Here is a 12,134-nt window from a genome sequence, read left to right on the forward strand (position 1 = left end):
TACTTACAAATAAATAAATAAATAAATACAATTTTAAAAATAGAAGATGCATGTAAATGTCATGAAAAGGTTTTTAATTGGATTTATAACCAAATATTCTCTAAATGAAAGGCTCCTTTAGCATCGGTTGCACTGCGCTTAATCAAAATTAGTAAAAGTTCTCATGCTAACAGGCTAGGATACACTGTCTGTTAGCATGGTTCATGTTAAACAAATGAGAAAACTATGTTATGGAGTTGTAGGTAGTTTGTGACAGGGTCAGGCTAGCTGTTTGCTCCTGCCTCCAGATTTACTAACTCTTGACTGCAATTGCATTAAAAAAAAAAACAAATACAAGAGACTAATATTGATCATCTAAGTTAAAAAAAAAATTCCTGAGGGAATATTTTGTAACATATCAAATAAATAACTACTCTTTCCTTGAATGTACTTTAGAAAGCATCAGTAGTGCAAACTGACGTCTGGAGAGTTGGAGGTATTCAGCTAAAGAAAATTTGTGTGGGTCTGTAGCATGGTTAATCCACTGATGTACGTTTGGCTTTTAGTCTTGAATGAATGGCAGTGTAACATTTTGTGAGCAGCAGTGAGATACAGGGCTTCCTCCCACTCAGTAATGTGTCTCTGACAGTCTGTTCGCCCAGAGCTATGGGAGGAGGAAGAGTTGGGAGATAAGTTTTAAAAGTAGCTGCAGCAACCTGACTTCTCCTTCTGTGCCTCAATATATTCATGAATCTGGAACTTGGGTTCACTGGGATGCTGGATGGCCCGATGCTTCAACTCCCTGAAGAACAGAACAAGGCATATTTTAGAAGATAACACTGATATTGATAGAATTATTCTACTGCAGAGGATTGTGGTAAGAAAACACAGATAGCATCATGAAAATAGTAGTGGACTACTTAAGAATAAATCCCTTGCAATAAATACGTTAAATTATATAGTACTAAGGGAATTGAAACATTTCTTTATAATGAATCCTGGAATTTTCTGAAAATATATACTATGTTCAGCAAAGATGTGAGATAAACTTGAGCAATGTGAAAAAACAATCTCAAATTCAGTAGTAACAACTTTGCTGCTGTCATATGAAAATGAAATTAGTGGCAGAAGAAGAAAAGCAAAGCAAATGATAATAATTTATCTTTGTTTAGTCCCATTACATGACTTCTTGTTGGCTCAAACAAGGACCATTTCAGATCATACACATCTATAGTTTATGGACTGTTCAAAAGCTACTGTGTGGCGTCTGTGTCATACTTGGCCACAGCAGTGAAGGCCAGATCTACATTGACCCCTGTCTTGGCACTTGTCTCCATGAAAGGAACTGAGTACTCCTGAACACACAAAGAGAGCACAACACAGTAAGTAGCAGATTAAACGCTATCAGTTCTGTTTTTATGGAAGTAAATAAAATACTCACTCTGGCCAGCCTCTCTCCTTCATCTCTCCTGATCGCTCGGTCACTGCTCATGTCGGCCTGATAAACACACATTAGTTTAGGATTTTAGGAAAGACTTGGTGCTGAAAAATAAACACATTTAAACTATTAAGTAAAAAAAACAATGTACATCTTGATACAGCTATTTTTTTTAAAGCTGAACAAAACCATGCACAGGTATGAGTATTTACATTTTTAGACTACATAATATACAAGATCAATCAGGATATTTCTAAAGGAACACATATCTTGTGGAATTTTCAGTGTTTGCTACGACTATTCAGTGTTGAAGAGTAGATCATGTAATAAAACTAGTAGTCTAACACGTTTGTAGTAGTTTGCTGGTAGTTCAGATACTTTTATACACGCATAGTGATTGAAGTAGTGCAGCGACTGTACATTTGATTAAATTTACACTGTTTTTTTGTGAGGACTTGTAAATTTAATATATAACAAAATGTGATACAGCATCATATATGTTATATATAGCTTTTAAAAATGTTATTATTACTAAGCTACCTACGATGTGGCGCCACTCACATTTTTATCATTGCATTCATATTGTTACATATACTTAAACCCGACACTTGAACCCAAAGCAGCACTATCACTTTGCTCTAACTCTTTTATAACTCGTTTACATTATCTTTACAAAATGCCCTGATCCAGAAACTGCTGTCTTCAGCACAGATCATATCCTTCTTTTGCACTTTTTGCTCCACATGCTAAGCTTCTCAAACAATTTCCTCTTACCTTGTTGCCCAGCAACATGATGACTACATTGCTCTGTGCATACTCGTGGATCTCTGTTAACCAAGCCTGAAGCAAGAGACATACAAACACACTCATAAATAAATCTTTAACTGTAGCACATTTTCATATTTTCCCAGGGTGCAAACACAGACTTACCCTAATGTTGTCAAAAGATGATTTGCTGGTGATGTCATACAAAAGGAGCAAAGCTTTGGAAAGAGAACCAACAAAAATTGAGTGCCAATGTAACACCTGTGATGCTGTGATATGGATTAGGGTTTGTATCGCCTCACCGTGTGCATCTCTGTAATACGCATGTGTCACGCTTCTGAACCTTTCCTGTCCTGCTGTGTCCCATATCTGAAACAGAAAAGAACTGGCCTGTTTCCACTTGGCTACTTCTTATTTTCACTTATAATGGTGATGCCCAAGAGGAAACCAGCCACTACTCTAAAAATAGAGTGCTATTGTGTAAGCACATCAACTTTGCACTGGAACTGATTTACTTACTGACCTGCAGTTTGACCTTTATGTTATCCACAGTCACCACTTTATTCTGAGAGAGGTAGAAACAGAAGAACAGTACAAGCAGCTAGTAGAACAAATTAAAAATGCAAAGTACAAAGACAAGTTATCTATGTTTGTAGATAGTTGTGGCTTTATTTCTTCAGATTTTGAAATATATGTTTAGTGAGAGAAGCAATGTACAGCTACCTCAAACCTCCATTCCATTTAATGGTCAGCAGGCGGTGACTCATGTTGCAAAAAGAAGTCACAACGTATAAAAACTTATGGGAAAGAAAACCCTCCCACTTGCTTCATTTAATACTATATTAAATCGTTGCAAACTTCAGAATTGTTTTAAAAAATATTTCTAAATTTCACCGTTTAAGATTTCAGCGGGGTGGTTCTAATTACATTCTCATGTCATTAATGTAGATAGTATTAAAGATAGATGTAGCTTTAAGGCTTGGAAAGTGATACATGTAGGTGCAAAAAGACATCTAAGTCCAATGACTGTAAGGAAATGTTTCCCTGGCCCTGACGTCCTATATTGAATAATCTGCTTGGCCCATTTTGTAAATTTTCATCAATCAAGTGATAAGTTTCACAAAGGAGGATACTCCCGGTGAATTACTTTTCAATCACAAGTCATTAGCCAATGAGAACCATCCCTTTCTCATCACATCTGGTTTCAAAACACCAAGACAGAAAGGGTCATCTTGAGGCTTGATAATAAGAACTTACAAACCAGTGAGTGACGTCACACTAGCTACTGCCTGTGCTCATTACAACCTCTCTTTCTGCATTGATTTTAATGGCACTGAGTGGCAAATGTGAATCATCAGCTTTTTATCGAAATGAGCAAACTCTAAAGAGGATGGAAAGTATTCATTTGCAGATTATACATATAAGTTGTATAATCTGCATATATACATAAAACGGAGACAGACTGGTGACCTGTCCAAGGTGTACCCCACCTCTCACACAATGACACTTAGGTTGCCTCCTCCCACACTGCTAATGCCAGAGGCAAATCTAAAAACATGGATAAACAAAAGCCAGTCCAATTTCATAAAAAAAAAAAAAAAAATTGTTCCATGCACTCACTGTGAATCCGATGCCCACTGTGGCAGAGAATGAGCCAGGGATGAACTTGCCCTGATCAAACTGCACCAGCAGAGATGTCTTCCCCACACCACTGTCCCCAACCAGGATTGTCTGTAGGAAGACACATAAAATCCCACAGTTAAACTTCTTACCTCTATATATATGGTCTAAGTATATGGTAGAGGCACAGTGTAAGCTGTGGTGACCCCTAGTGATACGGGAGCAGCAGGAAGTAGCCTGGCTGCAGTCTCAATTGGCCTTGAAAATCTCTTTATGGTTGAATGCTTGCAATCATTTCATAATTTTCAGTTGTGAGTCAACATCTGTGTCATGGTCGACATTTCTGTTTCCAAGCAGCACCGACATTTTCTTTTCTAAGAGCTTGGCAGTGTACCACTATTACCGCATGACTCACAAGCCAGAGGAGATAACCTTCAAGACAATGGAATCAATGAAAGGCAACATTCACACATCCAACTTAGTCACCAGGACCATCAGTCAATATTTCATTGTCTACTGCGCTTTAATTTCAGTCACACCAGGGTACCCACCACCTCCACACCCACAAAGTGTCCTTTAACTGTGGCAGATTAAGTAAGTGCGACACAGTCAAGCTGTTCTCTGCTCTCTTCAAGGAGTGATCTGGGAGTTTTGATGCAGGCTATGTGGCTTTTATCTTGTGACAGCCAAATGACTACATTTTATCCTGTAGTGAAATATATTATAAATATTATTGCCAGAAGAAAAATGCAGTAAATAATGCAGTAAGCCACAAGAATGATGGATTTCTTCAATCATTATGTGGTCATGTTTAGGAAGAGACAACTAAAAGGATTGTAGATTGTAAAGACAGGCAATGAAAAGACCTGTGTTTGAACGTTTGTTCTTAAAAGCTTTAAAAATCGCAGAAAGGCTAAACCTAAATTTTTTAAGCATAGGTTAGGGTATATTAGCTACATATAAGTTTTGAATAAAAAATATGTAAATATTTTGGTAACCCTTTGCAAGGCAAAGGAAATGCCATCTTTAAGAAACTCAGTGCCGAAATCAATGCCAATCTTTGTTCTTTGCCAAATTCACATTCTTTCCTCTCTGTGGCACCAGGGTAGTTCTTCATTTACACCCAAATGCATTTTATAGAGTGGCAGGTTGAGACAATAAAAATCTTAATTATGTTTATAGAAAGAAAGTTAGGCATAAAAAATAGACTTCCATTCATTAACTCTCATGAAAGAACCTTCATCTTCACACTCTTAGATTTCACCTTAACACACATTCAGTAATGTATTTTATGCACTAATTAGCTGCAGTGGCCGTTAATCACTGGGGTAGAATACTAGAAGAGCTACTGGGCTGGAGCATCCACTACAGTTGCTTTATGATTCAAATGCAGATGTGCTGTCAGAAGTGGTCTTCACTTGATGTCTAGTAATAGTAACCATGGAAATGTAATAAAGTGGTCTTAAAAAGGCAACAAAACTTTCAACCAGTCCTGTCTTGATAAAACTCAGGAGTACTCATTGTCATTGTGACCAAATATTGTGTGAAAAGACAGTAAATGTGATTATCGCTCTTGGTCAGATATGCACAAGTACGCCTGCCTTAAAATTGCACTGAATGACAAATGGCCCAGGGGTTAAAGCGCTGAGTTTTTCAGTGCTGCTTTAATAATAGCAGGTGAGTTTTCTGGCATGCTAAACTAATAGAAAAAGGTTCATAAATTGGGATAGAATGCATAAAGTTCTTGAACTTGAACTTGATCTGATGATGAGCAGTTTGTAAAGAACCAAGACAAATCAAGAAAAAAGTGAAGGCATGACACTCATCAGATAAACCAGGCAGTGGTTGAACTCAATTTTGCCTCAAGGCTTTATGAATAATCAGGGATAAATAAAAGAAGTGGGGGGAATGGAGGAAAGGATTAGAGCTGAGAAGCTGAAGCAGCTTTTGTAGCCTCATTTGATTTCAGCATATGGAGGATTTTTAGAAAAGAGTTACATCCCAGTGTGCTGGATTAAATATGGATACTGCCTCAACAGTCATCCAGTGAATTTTCATATCAGCTTTACTCAGGAGTCACCAGCAAATTCACTTCCTTATTCTTCCTTTGAAATACACTTTGTACAGAGAGGCTTTACACGTATTCTGCTTTTCCAGTTTACTGTGTGCTGAAAGGTGGGGAGCCGCACAGTAAAACTCACAGCATAAACCTAAGGAAATTTGTATCTGGTTTTTCTTTGATGTAATAATGCTTTTAGGCAATAAATTTGATAGCTTTGAAAAATCTGTTTATTTCTCCTTAAATAGTGCCACAAAAAATGCATTTGCAGGTTGAGTAGCAGAGTTGAGTGTGTGGGTTGTGTACATCAAAAACCAAATCTTCTCTGCCAACGTCACACAGATTATTCTGCTATTGACTCTTATTTTGAGTTTCTGGTACTCCAGGTGCTGATAACCAGGTACCCAGTTGGTGCCTGATTAGGGCTCTTTTTCTAAATAGTGGAAGTCTACTCCTGATGGCTGTTGGTAAGACTGCAGGTTAAACTTTCTAACATCTGCCAGTACACTGCTTCGTAGGGACATAGGAAGTGGTGTACTGGATATACCACATTTCACTGATCACATTAACTCAGTAGAAAAATTATTTCAGGCTCACCACAGATGATATGAAAAATGACAGGTTAGCCTTCTTAGACTGTGAGATTTCCATCAGTAACGGGGACATTTGAAAGTTGATGTGTACCATAAACCTACGCTTACAAATCATTATTTAAGGCTTGTGCTTCTGCTTCATCCACTGAAGCACAAACTGGGTGTCATCAGGATGGTACAACGCAGAGCAAACACCATCCCCACAGATACAGATATCTCTGAATTGAAGAGGGTGCCTAAGGGTACATCTTTGACCATCTTATAATGCTGTGATTGCACTCTCTGTGAATGGTACTCATAGCCATTAATCAATGGTTTTTGATCAGTGGTTGTTGATCACATTAACGATCAAGAAACTGACCTGACAGCCCATTTTTCACCATTGATTCTAGTTTCGGTCATTATGCACATGTACTGTTTATAATGTTGGGGAAACCTGCAGTCAGCTGAGACTGAAGAAGTCACTTGGATGAGTGAGGAAATGTTTCTCCCACTGAAAACGCCACGTCCAGATGAACAGAATTAACTTTTTGGGATGTGGAAGATACATCTGTCTTTTACATGCAGTCTGTGATCACATAAGCCACTGACTGCATCTAAATCTGAAGACATTAATTTATTTAAATATTTTGATCTGATCCTGCTGTGATTCAGCTGCATCACTTTCCTCTTTACTGGACATAACTGAGAGTGTGTAACATAATGCCTCCATGTGTACATGTGAAGATGGAATTAGTGCTGAGAAAAAAAACATACTCATTGTACTCACTACACACGTACATGTGGTGATGCTACTAAATTGTAGTTAGCCGAGAAGTGAGACTGTCTCATGAAACCCCTCTAGAGACAGGAGGTAATGAGGCGAATGCACCACAGATGTTTGGGAATTACACACTGATGATGTATATTGTGTATATGTGTTGTAGTGCGCGAGAGAAAGAAGAATTCGATTTCTCTCATCTCTGTGGTTCACAGGCAGATTGCTAAGTGCCTGCAAATTTCCTTTCTAGCCTCAGTATGAGCTTCTGTGGAGGTTACTGAGGCAATAAGTATGGGATGTCTTTTTACAAGTCGTTGGAGTAACAGCATTAGGGGATGGGGTGAATTTAGAGTGATACAGTTCTCTGAAATGTCACTTTTCTCTTCCTGGAGCATGTGCAGTATTGACCAGAATGTAATTTAGCTTGACAGTTTCCAAATTGCCACTGATTTAAGCTTTGATATACTGCACAGCTGGGGTTTGAAACCACAGAACAACAGGCGATAAAGTCACTGTTTCCAATACTAAAAGTCAATGTGCCCTGCAATCTGTAAGACCAAGTGTTTGTTTTTTTAGACAAATTAAAGTCCTGTATCCACCTTTTTAGTTCTGTTTTGGTCTGCCGCTATTTAGCTAAACACTCAACCAGCTAGTTGATAGTGATGTCTGCTTTTTTGTGGTGGACAGGTAGCTACCATGGTTTTACTACACTTACAGACTTTTTTAAAAAGAAAAAAAAAGGGAAAAAAGTGCTTTGCAGCTTTAAAAATGTGTCTTTTGGATGAGGGCCATGGAGAGAATGGAAAAAACAGGAAACCACTGAGAGATACAAAAGAATGCAATGTTTTTGTGGGTATTAATGTGAAATATTGGCAGTAAGAAAAAATACAAAACCACTCTGTCTGTAAAGATGTCTCTAAGCTAATCTTTCCAAAAATATTACAAAAGCAGTATTAGGTTGACTTTATTAAAAATGTCACCTGGGACAACTGTGAGTACTGAAGGAAGAATTAATAACAGAACGGAATCCACAAAGCAACTGTAACCATTTCAGCTTCATGAGTAAGTACTGGCCTCACCAACGAGCTCTTAAAAAGAGCCTTTTTTGTTGTGTAATTAGAACTCCTCCTGGGAGGAAAACGTAAGGCAGAGTGAAAGCCTGAGAAGAGTGAGTACAAAAGATAGGATAAATCTTTATTAGTCCCTTTATTATTTATATTGGCAAAGGAAGGGCAGAAAGTTCACTTGAAATTACTCTTCTTGATTTAGACACAAAGAACACGGTGTATTCTTAGAATATGACCCCTTTCAGTGCACCTGCTTCCCTGACACTACAGGTCTGTGTGTGGTGTGTATATGTGTGAGCTGATATAACAGTCACATGTTAGAATTGCATCTATCTTTGTGAAGACTCGCACTGCATTCCTTAGGCTTTTACAGCCAAACAATGCCGAGTAAATCTACACACAAAATCCACCCCATGACAGTGATGATGGTTTTTGGAGTGTTTGGGAGTAAATTTATTAAAACTTAAATACTTAAAATATCTTTTTACACAAGTATTCACAACCTTTTTTATGATTGAAATTCATTTGAAATTATTAGGAAAATCACAAACGTTTCTGCATAAGGTCTTATAGCTGGCAGTGCACAGAATGTATTTGTTATGGCAGTGACTCAGACCACATGTGCATGTGTGTGCATGAGAATGGTAAAGAGGTACATCCAGACTTTTCATAAAATAAAAATATTAAATATATATTAAATAAAAAAGTTATTTCATTTTCAATTTCACAAATTATAATTGTGTTGTTTGAACAATAATCGGCTGCTTCCCAGCCCAAGTCTATGTAAGGAAACTCTGAACTGCATTTAAAAGATTGGCTTTGTCTGAGCCCGCCATCTTCAAAGAGTAAGCCTGGTCCTCCGTAATGCTGTCCATCACCACCTCTGCACCCAGCTTGGTGGAGATATCAATGCTTTGTGTACTGCAGCAGTGCTTCCACCTAGGTCAGTCAATGGCAGGGCCCGGCCTGCTCTAATTCATTTCATGTTTAATTCTACCTTCCTTTAGGGTCTGCATTTTGGTCCCAACCAATCACATTCCACACTAAGATGACACATACACATGCCTTTAGACTTCAGAGAGATGAAGTGAATTTGATTCTGTTAATTTCCCAGAGACTCTCTCTATAACCTTAAAAATAAGTGTATGCCTAACCTTGCCAATAACCCTGAACCTAAACCAAGGGTGCACCCAATGATCTGGGACATTTATGAGTGCAAACATAAATAAATAAGTAGCAAGATTATAATAAATTTCTAAGGCAATTAAAGGCAGCTAGTTAAAGGGAACACATTTTTGACTTTACCGGATAGTTTTATTTTAAAGTTTATGTCTTATCAGTTGAATCAGAGTATTGATGTGCTAATTCTGCTCAGTTGCTATATCTAAAAAGAGAGAAATTAGAACATAGCAGGCTGAAGGCCAGATGCTTATCAGAAGAAAGATATGCCATTTGAATGACATGACTCCTCCAGACTGAAGGGAAATGGTTTCTGCAACACAGCTCTGAAATACAATGTGACATTTCACTGAAGCCTAAAGGGAGCTCCTCTTTTATCTTTGTTCCATCAACAGTGAGGTCAAATGGGAGCACCAGGAAGGATTCAGTGGTTCTCTTTAAATCCAGACATTAATGTAGCTGATTTAGCCTTAACTGCTTGCTGCGAGCGCAATTAAGCTTTTTGAATGACAAATGGCTATATTGTACAGTTTTTGTGACAACAGTCAAAACAGGATCACATTCACTCTGACATTTTAGTGTGTTTGTGTATTTTAGTGTGGAATTTAAGGTGTCAGAAATAAATTAGTGTATTTACTGTTGTATTTATGGGTTATTGGGTCGCAGTAAGGAGAAACTGAAAGTGTACTTGTCAACTAAAATTTGAGTTTGAAATGTAATTTTATTCTACAGCACTTTTTGGTGATCAACACCTAAATGTGAGGATTGCTTTGGGAATTTGGCGTTTGGTTAAGACATTTTTTCAAAGAAAGTGACCTCTTTTAAAGCTTTCCTGCCCTGACAGCAGGAAGTAATCAGCTCATATGTGAAGAGGGACCTTCTTGTAAGCTGACAGCTCATCTCAGAAGGAATTAAGTGATTTGACACACATTAGGGCTGGAAACAGACCAACTATAAATTGCATCTGAATGTAAATCAGCACCACGTGAGCGCAAATCCGGTCAAGGACCGGGATGCTGCGGGGTTTAGAAACGTTTCCTCACATTTCACCAGTAATAAACAAGAAGAAATAAACAAGAAGCAAAATCACGTGAAAAAAACGCGCAGCAAGTAAGTGCATAAAAGTGCTCCTGGCTATGAAACCTGTTGTTGTATCATGATGACCATATGGTCGTACCTTGTGCACCAACTCCTCGTCATATGTTGGAGGTGGTGGAGTCATTGCCTGGCTCTCGGTTGTCTCTTTGGATCCGTAAGTACTGTCTGGTTGGATCTCCGGGTAAGCCGTGGTGTAGTATGCCGAGATCGGCTCCATTGACTCCATCCGCTCCATCCTGAGAGTCCTTCACTTCACAGGCTTCTTTATGACAGCGTCGAGGGTTCCGGAGGAAATAAAAAGCTGGTAAACCTCGCACTCTCGCTTCAGCCGACTCGTCGTCTCACAGCCCTCAGCTCGCTTTCTTCTCTCCTCCTCTCTTCTCCGACAGTCCACGCTGTTTAACTGGCTCCTCCTTTACAGTGAATCACAGTCTGTGGGCTTCTGCCTACATCACTCCACATGATGGTATGTCGTGATTCACGCACATCACGCTGCATGAGTGGTCAGAGGATGGACCGAGAAGGATTGAATGGCTGTCACTTTTTTGTTGTGGTGGTTTTTCTTTCAAGAGTTCAGATATTCGTTCTATAAAGTTCGACATCATTTATTTTACCCAGTACTTTGGATCTCTGTGTATATTTCCAAAACAATGATATTATACTATGATATTAAAAAACGGAGACGAATGTATGTTCCGTTTAGTTATAGTTGTTTTAGTAGAAATAACAATGAGACAGGATAAGATAACAAATGTTTCATTTGGGAAATTCTGTTAAAGTAGTTGAAAATTATTATTATTGTTATTATTATTCATTCATTTCCTTTCATCCCTTATGAAAGGAGAGGCGAAAATGCCATAATTCACTGTGATGTCCTTGAGTTCATTTATGAAAAACAATCAACATAATAAATGACTTAGTGCAGAACATGTAAATGTTAATTGTAACTGCTGAAAAAACCCTACTTGTTAGGATGCTGTCTGCCCTGAAGAACATAAATCTATATTAAGGTTAATTATAATCAATTAATAATGTTTGTTTTTGTATTGTAGGCTTTGGGATTATTCAGTTCAGTTCAGTGACTGTTATTGCATTTATAGAAATCCTAGGGAGGAGGAAATGAGTTGGTCAATTGGATCACAACAGGCAGGGCAAATTATTGTGATACTGCATATTGCAAATTTTCTGCAATATCACACTGAGATCTACTAATAATGCACTATAATTTATTTACAAAGATGGAGCCAGTTCACTTTAGAAATAAACAGCATTCTGCCCAGAGCTGCACATATTAGCAGCTCAAAATTCAGCAGACCTGAAGGGGAAATGTAAGGAACCGAGTGGAAGGCCTACTAGCCAAATAATCCAGTGTAAATTCAGGTTTCAACATATGTTTCGCTCTGAAAACAGCATGAGAGGAGAATAAAGGAGAATCAATATGCTTTTGATTTAAGGGCTCATTTTTCTGATATAATCAATGGGCACAGTGCAAAAGGTTCTGTGTAATTTATCCAGAGGAGGGCTTTATTATTTCAATAAGGAGAGGTCATTAGAAAGAATGAACATGATTTATTGA

The 12,134-nt window shown here is 38.0% G+C and overlaps 1 protein-coding gene across 1 annotated transcript; it reads right to left on the reverse strand.

Annotated features, from left to right (window-relative positions):
- Positions 1 to 370: 370 nt before the first annotated feature.
- LOC102198746 (ras-related protein Rab-37-like) lies at positions 371 to 10,998 on the reverse strand. Its single transcript, XM_005721937.1, has 9 exons — positions 10,638 to 10,998; positions 3,803 to 3,913; positions 2,706 to 2,747; positions 2,485 to 2,551; positions 2,348 to 2,400; positions 2,192 to 2,257; positions 1,421 to 1,477; positions 1,258 to 1,334; positions 371 to 781 (listed from the first exon to the last, which is right to left on the reverse strand). The coding sequence occupies exons 1-9, from the start codon at positions 10,791 to 10,793 to the stop codon at positions 676 to 678; spliced, it is 735 nt and encodes a 244-aa protein (XP_005721994.1). The 5' UTR covers positions 10,794 to 10,998; the 3' UTR covers positions 371 to 675.
- Between the last annotated feature and the right edge of the window lie 1,136 nt (positions 10,999 to 12,134).

The sequence above is a fragment of the Pundamilia nyererei genome, unplaced genomic scaffold (genome assembly GCF_000239375.1).
Source record: "Pundamilia nyererei isolate P.nyererei 1_Seehausen unplaced genomic scaffold, PunNye1.0 scaffold00005, whole genome shotgun sequence".
NCBI lineage: Eukaryota > Metazoa > Chordata > Actinopteri > Cichliformes > Cichlidae > Pundamilia > Pundamilia nyererei.

Excerpts from the sequence above, each read along its gene's own strand:
- LOC102198746 (XM_005721937.1), bottom strand. The coding sequence starts at position 10,793 with ATGGAGCGGATGGAGTCAATGGAGCCGATCTCGGCATACTACACCACG. Across the intron at positions 3,914-10,637 it reads ACGAGGAGTTGGTGCACAAG|ACAATCCTGGTTGGGGACAG; the intron begins GTACGACCATAT and ends GTCTTCCTACAG. Across the intron at positions 2,748-3,802 it reads CAGTGGGCATCGGATTCACA|AATAAAGTGGTGACTGTGGA; the intron begins GTGAGTGCATGG and ends TACCTCTCTCAG.